This window comes from Drosophila grimshawi, unplaced genomic scaffold (genome assembly GCF_018153295.1).
Source record: "Drosophila grimshawi isolate 15287-2541.00 unplaced genomic scaffold, ASM1815329v1 contig_311, whole genome shotgun sequence".
Classification (NCBI taxonomy): Eukaryota; Metazoa; Arthropoda; class Insecta; order Diptera; family Drosophilidae; genus Drosophila; species Drosophila grimshawi.
The window spans coordinates 22,586,240-22,604,013 of NW_025063098.1; the positions used below are offsets into that span (position 1 = coordinate 22,586,240).

Consider the following 17,774-nt stretch of genomic DNA (forward strand, 5'->3'; position numbering starts at 1 on the left):
TCTCATTGCTGTCGGAGTGATGGCTATTTTAAACAAATTAATCGCTTATGGGTTGATCTCTGCTCCTACCATATTCGTAGCCTAGACGTATGCGGGGCATTGGGGACAGCTTATCCTCTCCTATATCACAACTTTACATTTAAAATGATTTGCGTTCAAAATGGTAAAAAAAAAAGGGAATACAGCAATGTTTGGACTTATAGCTATTATTTCACAAGTATTTTGGCTGCAAGCTCCTAGCTGAGAGAGTCCCAGTCAGCTTATTGCCGGGCACAATATTCCGGAATATATTCTGGAGTCTCGCAACTTTTATTAGCTTGTGAGTTTTTACTCATATTAAGACAGTAATTTGTATGTTTGATATCATAGCCAATAATTCTCAATCTCTAGTTGCGTATTCAAAATGGTACAGCATCCCAGAAAGGTAAGATGGCTCACCTCCAGGCGAGAACGTCAAAGAAATGTATTCCCGTAATGCCGCCGTCACCTGAGATACAGTGCATTGTTATCCAATGATCCTATCCAGGCACTCTACACGTGAACATACCGTATCTGCCTTATAACAGCCTACTTCATGCCTTGATAGCTATGGCTTTATGTGAATGAGCTTAGGAACAATCAGCAGACATTTGAGTATTCTATGTGAATCTTTGTTACTTCTTTTAACCTTATTAGTATTTCAATTGATCCACAAACTACCAATTCCTCTAAAGACATTGGCCACTAAGCAGCCTTTTATTGATTCACTTGCAAGACTAAAACTAAAGTGGATAATTGAGCAGCACATCCTGTCGCGCCAGCTCCAACAACATGGGATCGTCGAAGAATTTGTTGATGGAGACATCCTCGGAGAGACCCTTGCGCCGACGCGTCTTGATCATGAACTCACGGGCCAAATGCGAGGCTTGCTGTGGCTCCAGCGGTCGTATTATGATGCTCTTATCCAGCGGATCGCCAGGAACGATTTGCCAGTGATGGAAGACGGACAGACAGAAGGCCTGACCTTGAGTGTGGGTGCGCAGATCGGTTTCGAAGCCAAACGAATCGATGGCGGGTATAAATGCTTTGATTGTGTAAATGGGCGAGCCCGAAACGGGTGCATCCTGCGTAACGTGACCTCTGCAAGGTAAACAGAAGATGAGTCAAGAATACCAAGTCAGTGTGTGCGTTGGGATTACTCACCTGCGCCGCGCCAGGACCGTGTAGACGGCAGAGACACAATCGGCTGGTGCCTGGACCTCGACAAACAGATAGGGCTCCATTAGACGGGGCGTGGCCATGAGGAAGGCCGAGTAGGCGACACGACGTGCCGTGGGAATGATCTGGCCACCGCCACGATGTAGTGCCTCGTTGGCAATGACAGCATCGAGAATCTTGAACTTGACATTGCGTATGGGCTCCTCGCATAGCGGACCCTCCCGGGTGCCCCACTGAAAGCCTTGCACGATGGACTCACGGACGGCAGTCAGCAGATTCTTATCGACCTCGGAGGGCAGCGTATCATCGACGAGAATGTTCGGACCCGTTGTGTCCGGTCCAAATGCCCAGATGGAACGTGCCGCCAGCAAATCCCAGTCGTAGTTGATCTGAAAGAATTCTCCGATGCGCTTCTTGTTCCAATTGATGCAGACCGTTTCGTTCTCAATATCCTCGGCCAGACCCTTTTCCAGCGGCTCAGATATCATGGTAATCTTGTTCTTCTTGTTGGGCGTCTCGGCGAAGCATTTCAGCGAGCTCGTCTCCACCACTGTCTCACAGAATGCGACCACAGGATCGGCCACCTTGATATCAATCTCCGAGTACATCTTGCGCAGATCGTGCATCACGCAATCCAAATAGAGTTCACCCGTGCCCAGGATAACGTGTTCGCCGGACTCCTCGACGCGAGTGGAGAGCAACGGATACGATTTGTTTACCTTACGCAAGCCGTCCAACATTTTGGGTAACTCGGAGGGATTCACCGGCTCCACAGCAATCTTGATAATGCTTTGTGTGTTGAACTTAAGCGGTCGGAATATGTAGAGATCCTCGGGCACATTGATGTCCACAATGCTGGACGTTTTCACAATGCACTGATCAATACCCTCGATGAGCACCCAATTGCCGGCGGGCACACGATTCAATTCAACCTTGTAGCGCGCCTCGTACACCCAAAGTCGTCCAATTTGTAGAATGCGTGAATCTTCCTCATCCTGGAGCGTATAATTTTCGCCCAGCACACGCACCTCCTGCCCGGCCTGCAGTGTGCCGGACACAATGCGCGCGAGCACCTGAAAGAAGGTGCAATCATCGTTGGGATACATCTTGGAGCTGTGCACCATCAGTGTGCCGTACTGATTGCACATGATCATGTCCCGGTAAATGTCGCCCTCCTTGGGACCCGTATAAATGTGATCGACCTTCCGTTTGGCATTCTCCAGCGGTGATTTGATGTGCTCCACACACATTTCAACAAAGCCGCTGCAATCGCCCATAAAACGATTGCAGACCACACGCAACAATGGCCGTATATTGGACTTCATCTCATCCTTGGAGACGCGCACATGCAGCTCCGACAAGGTGTCGGACAACGTGGTATCCACATCACCCACCACCTGGGCAATCAGCTTGTACATCGGCTCCAATATGAACTCCACAAAGCTGCGCTGTGCCGAGCTATGCGGCGGTTTCCTCGTAAATTTGCGACTGTACCAAAGAAGATCCTTGAATTAGGTATCTATGTGATATATTTATTTAGTATCTATTTACTTACGACTTGCTGTGAAAGTACATGTCGCCCCAGAGTCGCTTGGCAAACTCGATGTAGTTGACGCCCTCGTAGGTGTCCGCATACAGCTTGGCAAACGATTTCAGCGTAAAGCAAAATCCGTAAAGCGAACTGGCAAAGCAAACGTTACCCAACACGGGCGACACCATTAGATTATCCTCAGCGCTGCCATAAGTGCTAGGAATGTTAAGAGATATAACAAAGTTAATAAATATAACAAATCTTAAATCAGATTGTAAGAAAGTATTCCTTCTTCATATTCAGCAATCATTCAATATCGAAAACAACCCAATAAACAATAATGAATATAAATCTTAATACATTCTAATTTTAGCCTACAAGATTGAAAGATCATCAGAAGATGTTATTGGGTTTGTTTTTTCATTCGTGTGGCAGCTGTGCTATTATTTTGTTCGCAACTGTATCAAAGGTTGATTAACGTGTTAATAGTCTCGAATGAATTCAGTTGAAATTGAATGCCAGATACCAGCCAAATCTGCACTCACCTCAACAAACTGTTGACTTCCTCCACAATGTGCTTCAGCTTGAAGTATGCATCCTGTGGCGGTAGCTTCAGCTCCAGAATGAGACGATCGATCTGAACGAAAGAGAGCCCCGATTATAATGGCAAACAACTCAAATAATGATTATTTAACGCACCTTGTTGATGCACACAGTGATGGCCAGTCGCTCCTGGACGGCGTGCTTAAGCAGTCGCTCCGTGTTGAGCATGACACCCTCGGAGGCATCGATGAAGAGGACGACGCCATCGCTCATGCGCATCGCAGCGGTTGCCTCGTCGGAGAAGTTCACATGGCCTGGCGTATCGAAGATGTTCAGCAAATAGCTCTTCTGCTTGACATCCTGCAGGACGAGAGTCACCGGCGTCGCCTTGATGCTGCAGCCGCGCTCCTGCTCCGTGAAGAGCGTGTCCGTGTAGCGCAGCGATCGCTCCTCCATATTCTCAAACTGCGGATGCGTCTGCCGTATCAGACAATCGACGAATGTCGTTTTGCCATGGTGCAAATGGCCGACAAGTGCCACATTGCGTATCAGTGGCGGAGTGTCCATAAGATCCGCCATGAACTCCATATCGTAGGTGGTTTCGGGCAGATCCTGTTCCTTGATCTGAAATTTGAGCTTCTTTACCGGCTCAATGAGCGGCTTATCCAATGGCTGGGCATCCTCCTCCTGCACAATTGTCTCCACATCGGGCCCATAAACCTCCACAGCCGAGGGATAGTAGCGTTTATCCTCGTGCAACACAACGGCCGTCACCTCTTTCTCCTCATCGTCCTGCGGCTCCGCCTCATCCTCATCCAATGCATCCTCCTACGAGATATTAAATTTTAAGCATTGCAATAATAAAAACGACTGCAACAAAACTTACATCTGGATCATCGGTCACATCGGGCTGACCATAAATGCTTTGGTCATCGTCCTCATCGCTATCCAAATCGGGTCCTATATAATTGCCAAACTCATCATACAAATCGGAATCCATTCTGCAAAATACACCAATTTATCATTTTAGTTTCTTATCATGAAAAAGGCGGTCCACCCTAATCTAAAACCGGCAAAGCCAAACTATTACAATTAGACACAAGAACTGTTACTAACGTTGACTACAAATCAATTGTGTTTCATGGACATACAGTTTTAAGACAATTTACAAATATTTTTTTCTAATATTAACAATATTTATATAAATGCGGTCCACCCTAATCTCAACACCGTAAACGTTTGCTTGTTTTAACACCGGCAAATTGAAACTAGCTCAACTAACCACAACTTTGACTCACCTTGACTACAAATCAAGTGTTGTTAATGCCTATGAACTGTATTTAATCAAATTACAAATATTGATTTTCTTATATTAGTAATTAATAAAATTTTGTAGCGAGAAAACACGAAATAAAACGCACGCCACTCTGACTCTTCTTCTTCTACAGAAACAAGCGCACAGCTGGCCGGCATAAGTGTGCCCAGATGTAACGATTGCGCACTGTTGCCAACTACATTCAATGCGAGCATACTACGCAGCCCTGGCGCGAAAACAATATTTAAATGAGCAGCGATTTTCACGGTTTTTTTTACAGACCAACCCTTAACGATCATTAAAACAGGTAAAAAGAAAATAAATGCGTGAGGGGGTAGATCAGGTAGACAGCTGCAGATTTAAATTACATGTCATCAGTCAACCGTGTCATCTGCGCCCAAACACATCGAAATGAGAGTCTGCCTATTTTTGTTGTTAGCGCAATATTTTAATGCCATAATCAATGGTGAATTATACAATAATAATGATAACTCCAAATCCTTGCCGAATAAAATTGAAAGTTCAGAAGATTGGTATAAATTGGCAAAATATTATGTCAGTATTCACAAGCCGTACAATGTGATGAAATATGCGCCATTTAGCGGATTAAACAGGATAACCACCGAAATACCTGCAACAAAATCTACAACAAGCAGCACTTTGGAAGAATGGGAAAATACAACGAAAGCAAATCAAATAGTGGAAGAGACTAGTGCAACAACGATGGAATCCACAACTGGAATATGGGAAAGTACCACAGAGTTGCCAGAAATGTCCACTTTGTTGCTGTCGATCATTGCCGGCACTTCTGGTTTCGAAACTACGACCTCAAATTACGGCACAAATTTCATCGAAAGCACCGAAAATAATGAAATCATTTCGACAAGCGAAGAATCGTTCACAACAACTGAATCGATGGATTCTGTAATCGATTTCTGCGAAACTGCAACAACATCCACAGATGGAACTACCGTTAGCCTTCCAGCTGAAACTACAACAACATTTTCAACAATGCAGGAAACAACCACAGAATTTGGAGATACAACAACCCTATTACCAATATATTCCACACAATTGATGACTACGACGACATTCCAGCCAGAAACTACAACAGAATTGCCCGAGACGACAACACTATTGCCCGTGTCTACAACAGAGTTGACACCTGCGGCAAATGAGACGACCACAGCTGAAATACTATTTATGGGGACGAGTACGCCCAGTTTGAATGAAAGTGGAGAGGAGACCACAACTGAAACACAATTTTTGGAGACGAGTACGCCCAGCTTGAATGAAAGTGGAGAGACCACAACTGAAACACAATTTTTGGAGACGAGTACGCCCAGTTTAAATGAAAAAGGAGAGGAGACCACAACCGAAACGTTTACAACAACAACAACCGGTAGGACTGCAAATCTTATAGATGACATCATAAGACCTCAGCCGAAAAGGTACACATATTCTTCAGATATAATGCCCGAAACTGATTGGGACTAATTGTAAATTAATATAAATAAAGAATATACTTTAAAAGCAAATACCACAGAGTTTTCTATACATCAGTCGATTAAAAATCATGAAATGCCGCACGGCATAAACATGCTTGCCAGGGCTGCAGAGCCGCCACAGATATCAAGTTGAGTTCAGGGACACAACAATTTTTCATACACTCACAAATGTGTCAGCCCTAGTAACAAAGTAAACTGCAAATATTAAAAATGTTTAAGTTAACACGGCTAATTGCTAAAAATGGTAAATGAAATATGAATTAAACTATAAATAAAAATGTAGCCAACTGTTTATCGCTCAATTCCAGCCAGTGTGGCAGTTCGCCAGATGCAACCACGTTTGTATGCAGCCAATGTGGCCAACGCTGTGAATGAGGAGGGAATTAGAGCAGAATCTGACGAACCGATCGAAATGGCGAATCCCTTCGAGAAGGATCGCCAGGAGTGCATCTTGTGCAAGCACAACATTGTGCCGCACTACAAGAATGTGAAGCTGCTATCGCAGTTTCAGTCGCCGTATACAGGTCGCATTTACGGCCGACACATAACCGGATTATGCAAGCAGAAACAGGAGCATGTCGAACAAGCCATTTTACGTGCCCAGCACTGTCTCCTAATGCCCGGATATCACAAGGATCTCGAATTCCTGCACGACCCAAAGCTCTTCGATCCCGAGAAACCAGCGCGACCCCATAAATACTGAGTTGTTTTCATTATGTTCTTTTTTTTGTACGGTATTGAAATACATTTTACAGCTAATTATCTATGCTATATATCTATATCTATATACATATACATATTAATTTCAGTAGTTTTCAGTCTTCATCCAAGTATTGTAGCATTTCCAACGGTATGCCCAGCTGTCTTAGCAGCGTCTCCTTTGTGGCTCGTGGTTCAAACAAGTCCTGCAAGTCCTTCGTAGCCGCCATAAAACCATTTCTCCAAACTTCGATGTCTGCCTCGAGTTCAATTATTTTGCTTTGTCTCCAATTGTTGATTGGCGTTTCTGCCGGCGTCTTTTGAGCGGCTTTCGTAAGTTCGTGCTCGATTGCTGTGTCTGCAAATTCCAATTTCTTCTTGCTTAGATCCTTCCGCTTATGTGATAAGCCCAGGCGTCGGCAACTTGTCGAGTTTGCTTTTCTTACATTAAGTGGAGTTTCCAGTGCGCGTGGAGTCTCCACACTTTTCACTGCGATTGGCGTCTGTTGCAATGGCTGCCGTCTTTGGCCTGGTGTAGTGCTAACTCCCTTGCGCAGTCTTAATCCTAAGCGACGCTTCGGTTGCGGTGTTTCATTCGCACTCTCAGCCATGCTTCGTTCTAGCTAATAATGGGCCAGGCGTTGCCAGACAATTAAATTATTTAACAATGCGACGCACACACAAAATATGTATATACACACACACATACATAAGAATGTTGTCATATTGTGATTTTCAGATTCCAATGGATTTTATTAACAGCTGTTTCCAAGCTGTGACATTAATTACTGTTAATGCTGCGCTGATTTCAATTCTCGTATTTTGCTTAGAAAAAACATGCTAATATTTTAATAACCTGTTTGTCAATTTAAAAAAGAAACAAGTTTTCAAACATTTACCTTTAATTTGTTTCTCTAAAATCTACCCATTAATAAAATAGGATCCATATTTTTTTTTATTAAACTTTATTTAATTTCTGAATATATAAACTTTGCGCTTGATCTCGTCCTTTCTTCAGTTGGGGGCAAGGGGTGAGTTGTATAAAGTCTACAAAAATTATGCGCGCTTTATCTGCTATTTAATTAATTATACAATACATACGTATACTAGTATATATACTAAGTTTAATCGCAATGCCGACTAAGTGTGACCTGATACTGATAATTGGAGGAATGAGCGCATCTATCTACCATCCACTCGCCATCCACCATCCACCATCCATTCCAAGTGTATTTTGGCTTCGAATTCAAAGGTAAAGGAAATAGGTAAAAAAGAATCTCAGCACTTGCTAAAATCGACGCTGATATGATTAGAAATTATTCTACGAGGGGGCGCTTAAAAAACTGAATAATCAAAATCTGAATTAGAAGACACATGAATATTAAAAAGAAATCTGCTCCGATTGGCAAACAAAAAGCGCTTACAAACGAACCTAATTATTACATATATATATGTATATATATAGATATATACATATATATATATATATATATATATTGAAGCACTAGAATAAGAGACTATATATCGTATATATTGCGTCGCAGACGACTACGGCAGCTTGTGATAGCGCTCCACGTCGACGCCCCTGAACGTGACCTTGCAGACGCACTGCTGCGTCGCGGACAACATGACGAGGCACTCGCGACAGACGAGATGGCGACAGGTGCGAATCTCGTAGGCGAACTGACCGCTGCGACAGTTGATGCAACTCGGCGGTTGCAGCGGTGTGGCGCTGCCCACCTGCGAGAAACGGGTGATCTTCTGCAGAGCCGTTTGGATGGCCTGGTCAATGGAAGACGTTGCCGTGCTGCCCGAAGAGGATGTCGGTGTCGATGTCGTGGTTGGATCGATTGCAGCATTGCTGGCAGTGACTGTGGCGCTAACGGTAGATGATGTGGAGTAAGTGGGTCGCAGCCGTTTCGCTGCTGGCGGCGAAGTGGGCGAAAGGGAACCGCTGCCTGAGAAAGCCGATGTCGCCGTAGCCGTTACGGTCGATTTGGTCTTGCGCTGCTGATGCAGATGCTGCTTGTAAACGCTGCTCAATGAGGAATATGTGCCAGCTGCCAGACTGCTGCCCGGCGGCAGGCACATGTGACTGGCGAATTGGGAGGCGTGGCGGCGACGCATGCGCGAGCTGCCCAGGCAACGGGGCACCGACTTGAAGTGCTCCGAGTGCTCCATTAGAAACTTTTCGATGCGTGCCTTAATCGCCAGATTTAGTATCGCTTTGCGCTGTGAGGTGTATTCGAGGCCCGTGAACGGATCGGATGGCAGGCGACCCCACTTGGCCTCCTCCTCCGCGTGCTTATCTATGGTAGACTGGTCGACAACCTTGCCAGATGGCAGCACCGTGGGAAATGTCTAAATATAAAGAAACGTTGCTTGCCATCAGCTAGGATAGGAGAATTAGGATTAATCAGGCTACGCACCATTAGCTCCCAAGTGATGGAGTCAAGAAACTCCTCGGGTATCTCCAGTGAGGACTGTTCGCGCAGCTCGGGAATGTGACGCGAGGGCGAACGTTGGCCCGCCTGCTGCTGCTGGGCCTGATCCCTCAGGCCGTACGGATCACTTATCTCGCTCCAAATTGTCTTCATTAACTCGCGATCCGCTTTGTCCAGGCTGCGTGCGGGCAGACCCCACATTTGTATTTTGCGCAGCACCGGCGGACAACGTTCCGTTGCCCGTATGACAATCTTTACGCTGTTTGTGGTGCCCAGGATTTTGTGGGCCGTCTTAAAGAAGAACACTTTCTCGCTGTGCTGTTGGGCGGCGGCGGCACTGCTACGTGAATTGTAATCGCTCTGGTAGCAGAAAGTGACCGAATCCATACCCTTGGGTAGGTCACGCACATAGGCGACACGTTCCCAGATGCCATCGTATTTGCCGTGGACCTCGAAGCCCGTGGAGCGCAGGGCACCGGAACTGGGCCACAGTTTGATCACCTTCAAATCGATGGCCTTGGGAAAGTCAAAGACAATCTCAACGGGTGGCTTGCAGACGGCAAAGCACATAAAACCACGCTCCACCTGCTCGGCATCGTCCGCAATGAGATTGGCAGCCGTGTAGCCATCCTCGCAGACGGCATCACATTCCACAGACGGCTTGAGTTTCGGATTGAGAAAGTTGATTAGACTGCTCATTGAATTTATGCGGTTTGGTTTTTTTTTTTTTTTGATCTGTTGTTTTCCTGTCTGCCCGTATCCGGTCCGCGTTCTCTTCCTCTCTCTCTCTCTCTTTCTGTCGCTGTCTCTGCTGTTGTTCGTCTATTTGGTCACGCGGCGTTGCCGTTGCGTCTGATTTTTGCCCCACCTGCTCTGATTTTGATTTTTTTCTTTGCTGATTTGCACAGAAAATGGCGTCACTGCTGGGCTCCTGTGTTTGCTGCTATCGTCGTTTACAATTATTACTCACGCTTCTCATGTACGCGAGCACACACACACACGCGTAACAAATGTTTATATTTTTATATATATTGAATATCAACGCACTGATATTATTATGTGTATAGTTTTATTGTATTTTTCCCCAACAATCCTTGATTTTTTCCAGATATTCTTTGCTCTTTTTCCTCTCGTGTTTTAATGGGTAATAACTCAGCTGTTTAGAATTATGATGCCAGCTGCATTAAGCTAGGGTTGCCATACAAACGCATAGATACACTAGAGGAATTGTAGTATTTTTTTTATTAAATATAGTTATAGCCGTTTGTGTTTCTTGTTGGTATTGAAATGCGAGTTTTAACAAATCGAAATTTAACACCTAACAAGATTCAAAACATAATAAAACTACGTTTGTCGTAATTTATATTGTGAGTTCTCAAATTACTCAGTGTTAGTTTTGAGCAAGACTATCGATAGGTATACATAAACCGATTGACACAAAAAAGCTATCGAAAATGAGCGCATTTGTGGATTTTGAAAAAATGTTCGCTGCTTTTGGATAAGTTTGTTGTAAATTTAGAAATCTTTTGTGTATTATAGATATATTTGATGACTCACATGACTGAATGAAATCGGTATTTAAACTGCTCGCTGTTTATTAATTATTTCTCTCAACTTAATAACGCACGACGACTGCTCGACAACAACTGATTATTTTATACTTATGAACGACTGCCTTTGCTGACTGTCAACGCCTGCTTAGTCTGCCAATTCTTAGCAATTCCAACTGACTTCAATGAAGTCAGGAGTAGGGCTTTCATTCATTTTACATAGATATATGCAAGTTGAAGGGCAATGGACGTAATGGGCTGCAGATGACACTCACAGTTAATTTCTTCAGTATTTCCTTAGTTGGCAAACAGTCTAGAGCATCAAGGAAATCGTTCTTATGTTTTTATATAATGCTCCTATGTTTGCTATCGTAGCTTTCAATTACTCACGTTTCTCGTCTATACACACAAATACAAAACGCAGCAAATTCGCCGTATTGCTTCGAAATAACAAATCGCAGATATTAACAAGAAAACACAATAAGTATATGTATAAGCAAACTGTATGGAACAAGCTGCTGATTATGCTATCCATCCCTATCAGCCACATCAGATTACCACAATTTTATTCAATGGGTGGCTAAAGATAAGCTGCCGTTTATGGTCTTTAGAAATCAATAAATTGCACTCCCGATGGGGCACGCGATTCAGTGGATCAGCAAATGCCATGAAGTGCTTGCTGGTATTGTTGTGCGGAGCTATTGCCGTATCCGCGGTGCAACTACCCCCTACTGTCCCCGTGGACTTTAACTTGGAAGACAAGGTGCTGTCCGACATTGCCGACGATGTCGCTAACCGTCTAGAGCAGGAATACTACACATTTTTGAAAACAGGAGTCGAGACTCCGGCGTTTAAGCAACTCACCACCCAGCTGGCAAATGCGCATACCAAAAAGGACATTTTCACTAAGGATCTGACGGAATTGGAGACGCGTGATAGCTTTGTGGTTTGCACTCTCTGTCGCTCCATTATGAGAGTTTTTATGCGCACCATTCGGGATGAGGATGGAGAGCTACATGGCGAGAACAGTGGTGCAATAATGAAGAAAATTGCAATGGATGTGTGTCGACGATTGAATCTGCAGACGGAGGAGGTATGCGAGGGTCTGATCGACGCAGAGCTTCCAACTGTGGATTATATAATGCGCAACTCGGAAATGGATTCTCAGAGCTTTTGTTCGCTCTTCCTGACTTTTAATTTCTGCAACACGGGTTCCAATCCCGACTACAACTGGTCCCTAAAAATCGACGACAAAGTCGAAGCTCCAACCAGCTCTAAGGGGGATACACCGCGTCAGAGTGAGAGTGATATCAAGATATGCCAGTTCTCGGACATCCATCACGATCCGCTGTACGAGCCAGGCAGCCTTGCCACCTGTGATGAGCCCATGTGCTGCCAACGTCAGAAAAGCAGCACGGAAGGCACACCTAATGCAGCGGGCTACTGGGGCGACTATAGAGATTGCGATTTACCCTGGCACACACTTGAGTCGGCGCTGAATCATGCAGTTAAAACGGAGAAATGCACCTATATCTATCAGACGGGTGATGTGGTTGATCACATGGTCTGGGCCACGTCTATAGAGAAAAATACGGGGGTGCTGAGTAAGGTTAGCGGTCAGATTGATAAGGTGTTCAATGTGCCCGTCTATCCGTGCATTGGCAATCATGAACCACATCCACTCAATCTGTAAGTAGTCCTTAAACCACAGAACTATCTTTTTTATTTGTTTTTTATTTATTCGTTATTTTGCTTATTTTAACCTTTAACAGGTTCAGCCCCGAAGGAGTGCCTAATGAAGTAAGCACCAAGTGGCTGTATGAGCACTTGTACGAAGACTGGTCTAAGTGGCTGCCCAAGGAGACCAAGGAGACTATACTGAAGGGTGGTTACTATACAGTGTCCCCTCAGAAGGGTTTCCGCATTATTGCCATAAACGGCAATGATTGCTATACGGATAACTTCTGGCTGTATCACAGTGGGACCGATAAAATTCCACAATTGGAATGGTTCCACGATACGCTCCTCGCCGCCGAGAAAAATGGTGAGCATGTCCATGTGCTCAACCACATTCCTTCGGGTCATGGCACCTGCTGGGCGGTGTGGGCTCGAGAGTACAATCGATGCATTACCCGTTTCCATAAGACAATTTCCGGCATCTTTAACGGACACTCGCACAAGGATGAGTTAAAGGTGCACTATTCCAACGAGGGTCATGCCATATCAGTTGCTTGGAATGGCGGTGCGGTGACGCCAGCCAGCTACAAGAACCCAAATTATAAGGTATATGATGTGAACTCCGAGACCTTCGACGTGACCAACCATCGCACCTACATCTTCCACTTGAACGAGGCTAACAATAAACCCACGGAAGAGCCCAATTGGTTCCTGGAGTACGAGTTCACCAAGGAGTTCACCGAGGACTTGAGTCCCGCGGGCATTGACAAATTGTTGGATAAGTTCGCAGAAAATCCAGATCTAATGCGCAAGGTAAATAATAACCTTGCTACTCCTATATTGAACCTTTGCAATTTTATGGAAATTGTTTATAAATGTTAACAATCTGTAGAGACAGGCAAGTTTCTTTATTTTGGTTTTCCTCAATCGAATGTATTCTGATTTTTTGAGTACCTTTACTACTCCCGTATTGACCCTAAAATTACTTTATTTTTTTTTTAAAGTACTGGCGTTTTAAGGTCACGACTGCTGAGCCACAGATTACTGCTGGCTGTGATCGCTTCTGTCTGGCCGATACGCTCTGCGTCGCAGCTATAGCGGTGAACAATCAGCGGGAACGTTGCGAGGAGCTCATGGAACGACTCTATACATCCGTAAGTTGATGAATCCAATTATATATCCAATGAGCTAAACAACTCTATGATTCTCCACAGTTGGACAACGAGGAGGACGACGACGGATCTGCTGCTGCGCTTAGCATTTTGAGCCTCACCTCGCTGCTGGCAGTGGTGTTCACCATGAGAATTGGCTTCTAAAGACTTGTTTAATCTGTAAACTAATAATAATAAGTTATATAATCGCAAATTCCATTTTTGTTCTTTGATATCATGATCAACATTGAGTGCAAAATCGAAAATATACTTACAGTTTGTCGATTTGTTTAATCTGTTATTTTTAACCACTTATCGCTGCTGGTGTCCGGGCCATGAAAACCAAATGGTAGCTGATTAGGCTTAGCATCATATTATCGTTTATTAACAATAGTCCAAACTAATACAACTTGGGTCACATGTGTCACATTCTTTTATGGTTCCAAATGAAATTAATTATGTATATATATATTTATTCATTTATATTATTGCTAATCGGGTAGTGTTCTTTTTGCATGGTTGAAAGAAAATTAAGTTTTCTAAATTCCTGACTATCATTTCTTTATAACTAAAGCTTTTTTTATCATCTACCATAAAATCTATTTTGTTATTATTTTATATTTTTTTGTACATAAATATGAGTGGATAACATTGGGAATCATTAGTTTCAGCCGCTTCGGCTTCCAGCGATGAACTTTCAGTTGAACATTTTGCTGCTGGAGGTGGCTTCATTGCTGACGAGTCTCCAGGCAACAAGTTTTCTATTAATTCTCTCTGATACGCTGGGAATTTTGGAATACAGCTTTCAAGAAGAATATAGCAAAAACAATAGTTTTACGTTAATCGAACAATGGACACATATTACTGCGTTTGTTATCGTCATTTCTAATTATGCTTACAAACACAGCCACATCAGATTACCACAATTTTATTCAATGGGTGGCTAAAGATAAGCTGCCGTTTATGGTCTTTAGAAATCAATAAATTGCACTCCCGATGGGGCACGCGATTCAGTGGATCAGCAAATGCCATGAAGTGCTTGCTGGTATTGTTGTGCGGAGCTATTGCCGTATCCGCGGTGCAACTACCCCCTACTGTCCCCGTGGACTTTAACTTGGAAGACAAGGTGCTGTCCGACATTGCCGACGATGTCGCTAACCGTCTAGAGCAGGAATACTACACATTTTTGAAAACAGGAGTCGAGACTCCGGCGTTTAAGCAACTCACCACCCAGCTGGCAAATGCGCATACCAAAAAGGACATTTTCACTAAGGATCTGACGGAATTGGAGACGCGTGATAGCTTTGTGGTTTGCACTCTATGTCGCTCCATTATGAGAGTTTTTATGCGCACCATTCGGGATGAGGATGGAGAGCTACATGGCGAGAACAGTGGTGCAATAATGAAGAAAATTGCAATGGATGTGTGTCGACGATTGAATCTGCAGACGGAGGAGGTATGCGAGGGTCTGATCGACGCAGAGCTTCCAACTGTGGATTATATAATGCGCAACTCGGAAATGGATTCTCAGAGCTTTTGTTCGCTCTTCCTGACTTTTAATTTCTGCAACACGGGTTCCAATCCCGACTACAACTGGTCCCTAAAAATCGACGACAAGGTCGAAGCTCCAACCAGTTCTAAGGGGGATACACCGCGTCAGAGTGAGAGTGATATCAAGATATGCCAGTTCTCGGACATCCATCACGATCCGCTGTACGAGCCAGGCAGCCTTGCCACCTGTGATGAGCCCATGTGCTGCCAACGCCAGAAAAGCAGCACGGAAGGTACACCTAATGCAGCGGGCTACTGGGGCGACTATAGAGATTGCGATTTACCCTGGCACACACTTGAGTCGGCGCTGAATCATGCAGTTAAAACGGAGAAATGCACCTATATCTATCAGACGGGTGATGTGGTTGATCACATGGTCTGGGCCACGTCTATAGAGAAAAATACGGGGGTGCTGAGTAAGGTTAGCGGTCAGATTGATAAGGTGTTCAATGTGCCCGTCTATCCGTGCATTGGCAATCATGAACCACATCCACTCAATCTGTAAGGAGTCCTTAAACCACATAACTATCTATTTTATTTTATTTATTCGTTATTTTGCTTATTTTAACCTTTAAAGGTTCAGCCCCGAAGGAGTGCCTAATGAAGTAAGCACCAAGTGGCTGTATGAGCACTTGTACGAAGACTGGTCTAAGTGGCTGCCCAAGGAGACCAAGGAGACTATACTGAAGGGTGGTTACTATACAGTGTCCCCTCAGAAGGGTTTCCGCATTATTGCCCTAAACGGCAATGATTGCTATACGGATAACTACTGGCTGTATTACAGTGGGACCGATAAAATTCCACAATTGGAGTGGTTCCACGATACGCTCCTCGCCGCCGAGAAAAATGGTGAGCATGTCCATGTGCTCAACCACATTCCTTCGGGTCATGGCACCTGCTGGGCGGTGTGGGCTCGAGAGTACAATCGATGCATTACCCGTTTCCATAAGACAATTTCCGGCATCTTTAACGGACACTCGCACAAGGATGAGCTGGTGGTACATTATTCCGACGAGGGTCATGCGGCTTCAGTTGCTTGGAATGGCGGTGCCCTGACCACCTTCAGCTTCAAGAACCCAAATTACAGGGTATATGATGTTAATTCCGAGACCTTCGACGTGACCAACCATCGCACCTACATCTTCCACTTGAACGAGGCTAACAATAAACCCACGGAAGAGCCCAATTGGTTCCTGGAGTACGAGTTCACCAAGGAGTTCACCGAGGACTTGAGTCCCGCGGGCATTGACAAATTGTTGGATAAGTTCGCAGAAAATCCAGATCTAATGCGCAAGGTAAATAATAACCATACTACTCCAATTGTTGGTATATTTTAAAACTGTATATAAAAAGGTAAATTTCTTTCTTTGAATTTTCCTTAATCGAATGTATTCCCTAGTTACCCTTTCATTACCTCCTTTTTTTCAGTACTGGCGCTATAAGGTCACCACTGCGGACCCACAGGTTACTGGTGGTTGTGATCGCAATTGTCTGGCCGGTTCTCTCTGCGCCGCAGCTGTTTCAGTGAATAATAAGCGGGAGCGTTGCGAGGAGCTTAGGCAGAAACTCTTTGTAGCCGTAAGTTGATGGATCCAGTTATATATCCAATAATCAAATCGACTCTATGATTCTCCACAGTTGGACAACGAGGAGGACGACGACGATTCTGCTGCTGCGCTTAGCATTTTGAGCTTCACTTCGCTGCTGGCAGTGGTATTCACCATGAGAATTGGCTTCTAAAGACTTGTTTAATCTGTAAACTAATAATAATAAGTTATATAATCGCACATTTCATTTTTGTTCTTTGATATCATGATCACGATTAATTGCAAAATCGAAAATATACTTACAATTTGTCGATTTGTTTAATCTGATGTTTTTAATCACTTATCGCTTGTAAGTGTCCGGGCCATGAAAACCAAATGGTAGCTGATTAGGCTAGGTAACATATTAAATTTTATAAACAATTAGGCAAAGCCTAATTGCCATAAAATCGGTGTGTCAAACCGGAACAGTTCTGTATTCGGTCACGCATTGGTAACGGTAGAGCATAATACAAAAGGTTGGCAAGCCAAGCGAGAGTGTTCCAATGGAGGCAAGGGAATGCTATCCTCAGCGTGCCTAGAATAGACGGTTTTTAAGCTTATACCTTGAACCGATTAAAAATTGCAAGAGAGAGCCTTCAAAATAATAATAATATAACAGTTAGTGTATCAGCTTTAACACAAGACCATTCATATTTACTTAATTAACGGGGTCGATTATTATTTTCCGGTGCAAAGTTTTGGTTTCGATACGGTCTTATTGCAGCAAATAATATTAGATCCGCAATTTATGTTTTGCAAAAAAATTGCCAAATTAGTTTCTAATATCGGATTTCGATTCTACATTTCAACGATTGTTGCGTTTGCAACCTATTTACATATATTTCTAATCTGGTGCTCTTCAATATGGTTGTCTTATTGTTGGTAAATGCTTATGTCATTGTTAAAAGACAATTAAGTTTTTTAAATTATTGACTTCTACTTGCTTTAGGTTTAGATACCACACATTTTCTTTTTATCAATTACCATAAAAATCTCTTTTATAATTGTTTTATTGGTGACAT

The 17,774-nt window shown here is 43.8% G+C and overlaps 7 protein-coding genes across 7 annotated transcripts; 4 read left to right on the plus strand and 3 right to left on the minus strand.

The window, feature by feature from the left end:
• Positions 1 to 702: 702 nt before the first annotated feature.
• LOC6568548 (116 kDa U5 small nuclear ribonucleoprotein component) lies at positions 703 to 4,717 on the minus strand. Its single transcript, XM_001994768.2, has 7 exons — positions 4,570 to 4,717; positions 4,158 to 4,272; positions 3,428 to 4,099; positions 3,274 to 3,365; positions 2,753 to 2,944; positions 1,183 to 2,685; positions 703 to 1,119 (listed from the first exon to the last, which is right to left on the minus strand). The coding sequence occupies exons 2-7, from the start codon at positions 4,269 to 4,271 to the stop codon at positions 762 to 764; spliced, it is 2,931 nt and encodes a 976-aa protein (XP_001994804.1). The 5' UTR covers position 4,272; positions 4,570 to 4,717; the 3' UTR covers positions 703 to 761.
• Positions 4,718 to 5,142: 425 nt separating this feature from the next.
• On the plus strand, positions 5,143 to 6,083 carry LOC116805852 (integumentary mucin A.1-like). The gene has a single exon (XM_032740690.1). The coding sequence runs from the start codon at positions 5,169 to 5,171 to the stop codon at positions 6,081 to 6,083; it is 915 nt and encodes a 304-aa protein (XP_032596581.1). The 5' UTR covers positions 5,143 to 5,168.
• A 202-nt stretch (positions 6,084 to 6,285) lies between these two features.
• On the plus strand, positions 6,286 to 6,854 carry LOC6568547 (28S ribosomal protein S18c, mitochondrial). The gene is made up of 2 exons (XM_032740452.2): positions 6,286 to 6,338; positions 6,403 to 6,854. The coding sequence occupies exons 1-2, from the start codon at positions 6,305 to 6,307 to the stop codon at positions 6,795 to 6,797; spliced, it is 429 nt and encodes a 142-aa protein (XP_032596343.1). The 5' UTR covers positions 6,286 to 6,304; the 3' UTR covers positions 6,798 to 6,854.
• Positions 6,855 to 6,862: 8 nt separating this feature from the next.
• LOC6568546 lies at positions 6,863 to 7,419 on the minus strand. Its single transcript, XM_001994766.3, has one exon. The coding sequence runs from the start codon at positions 7,402 to 7,404 to the stop codon at positions 6,910 to 6,912; it is 495 nt and encodes a 164-aa protein (XP_001994802.1). The 5' UTR covers positions 7,405 to 7,419; the 3' UTR covers positions 6,863 to 6,909.
• Positions 7,420 to 8,273: 854 nt separating this feature from the next.
• Positions 8,274 to 10,447, minus strand: LOC6568545 (RING finger protein 37). The gene is made up of 2 exons (XM_001994765.2): positions 9,223 to 10,447; positions 8,274 to 9,154 (listed from the first exon to the last, which is right to left on the minus strand). The coding sequence occupies exons 1-2, from the start codon at positions 9,934 to 9,936 to the stop codon at positions 8,342 to 8,344; spliced, it is 1,527 nt and encodes a 508-aa protein (XP_001994801.1). The 5' UTR covers positions 9,937 to 10,447; the 3' UTR covers positions 8,274 to 8,341.
• Positions 10,448 to 11,439: 992 nt separating this feature from the next.
• On the plus strand, positions 11,440 to 13,829 carry LOC6568544 (sphingomyelin phosphodiesterase 1). The gene is made up of 4 exons (XM_001994764.2): positions 11,440 to 12,476; positions 12,560 to 13,277; positions 13,469 to 13,618; positions 13,679 to 13,829. The coding sequence occupies exons 1-4, from the start codon at positions 11,455 to 11,457 to the stop codon at positions 13,778 to 13,780; spliced, it is 1,992 nt and encodes a 663-aa protein (XP_001994800.1). The 5' UTR covers positions 11,440 to 11,454; the 3' UTR covers positions 13,781 to 13,829.
• A 799-nt stretch (positions 13,830 to 14,628) lies between these two features.
• LOC6568534 (sphingomyelin phosphodiesterase 1) lies at positions 14,629 to 17,035 on the plus strand. Its single transcript, XM_001994763.3, has 4 exons — positions 14,629 to 15,667; positions 15,744 to 16,461; positions 16,595 to 16,744; positions 16,805 to 17,035. The coding sequence occupies exons 1-4, from the start codon at positions 14,646 to 14,648 to the stop codon at positions 16,904 to 16,906; spliced, it is 1,992 nt and encodes a 663-aa protein (XP_001994799.1). The 5' UTR covers positions 14,629 to 14,645; the 3' UTR covers positions 16,907 to 17,035.
• Positions 17,036 to 17,774: the final 739 nt, after the last annotated feature.

What these genes read in the sequence shown, in the direction of transcription:
- LOC6568548 (XM_001994768.2), bottom strand. Translation starts at nt 4,271, where the DNA reads ATGGATTCCGATTTGTATGATGAGTTTGGCAATTATATAGGACCCGAT. An exon ending in ATGTGACCGATGATCCAGAT is followed by an intron (nt 4,100 to 4,157) that starts GTAAGTTTTGTT and finishes AATATCTCGTAG; the next exon opens with GAGGATGCATTGGATGAGGA. An exon ending in TCACTGTGTGCATCAACAAG is followed by an intron (nt 3,366 to 3,427) that starts GTGCGTTAAATA and finishes TCTTTCGTTCAG; the next exon opens with ATCGATCGTCTCATTCTGGA.
- LOC116805852 (XM_032740690.1), top strand. Translation starts at nt 5,169, where the DNA reads ATGAAATATGCGCCATTTAGCGGATTAAACAGGATAACCACCGAAATA.
- LOC6568547 (XM_032740452.2), top strand. Translation starts at nt 6,305, where the DNA reads ATGTTTAAGTTAACACGGCTAATTGCTAAAAATG. An exon ending in ACGGCTAATTGCTAAAAATG is followed by an intron (nt 6,339 to 6,402) that starts GTAAATGAAATA and finishes GCTCAATTCCAG; the next exon opens with CCAGTGTGGCAGTTCGCCAG.
- LOC6568546 (XM_001994766.3), bottom strand. Translation starts at nt 7,404, where the DNA reads ATGGCTGAGAGTGCGAATGAAACACCGCAACCGAAGCGTCGCTTAGGA.
- LOC6568545 (XM_001994765.2), bottom strand. Translation starts at nt 9,936, where the DNA reads ATGAGCAGTCTAATCAACTTTCTCAATCCGAAACTCAAGCCGTCTGTG. An exon ending in CCATCACTTGGGAGCTAATG is followed by an intron (nt 9,155 to 9,222) that starts GTGCGTAGCCTG and finishes CTTTATATTTAG; the next exon opens with ACATTTCCCACGGTGCTGCC.
- LOC6568544 (XM_001994764.2), top strand. Translation starts at nt 11,455, where the DNA reads ATGAAGTGCTTGCTGGTATTGTTGTGCGGAGCTATTGCCGTATCCGCG. An exon ending in GAACCACATCCACTCAATCT is followed by an intron (nt 12,477 to 12,559) that starts GTAAGTAGTCCT and finishes AACCTTTAACAG; the next exon opens with GTTCAGCCCCGAAGGAGTGC. An exon ending in TGGAACGACTCTATACATCC is followed by an intron (nt 13,619 to 13,678) that starts GTAAGTTGATGA and finishes GATTCTCCACAG; the next exon opens with TTGGACAACGAGGAGGACGA.
- LOC6568534 (XM_001994763.3), top strand. Translation starts at nt 14,646, where the DNA reads ATGAAGTGCTTGCTGGTATTGTTGTGCGGAGCTATTGCCGTATCCGCG. An exon ending in GAACCACATCCACTCAATCT is followed by an intron (nt 15,668 to 15,743) that starts GTAAGGAGTCCT and finishes TAACCTTTAAAG; the next exon opens with GTTCAGCCCCGAAGGAGTGC. An exon ending in GGCAGAAACTCTTTGTAGCC is followed by an intron (nt 16,745 to 16,804) that starts GTAAGTTGATGG and finishes GATTCTCCACAG; the next exon opens with TTGGACAACGAGGAGGACGA.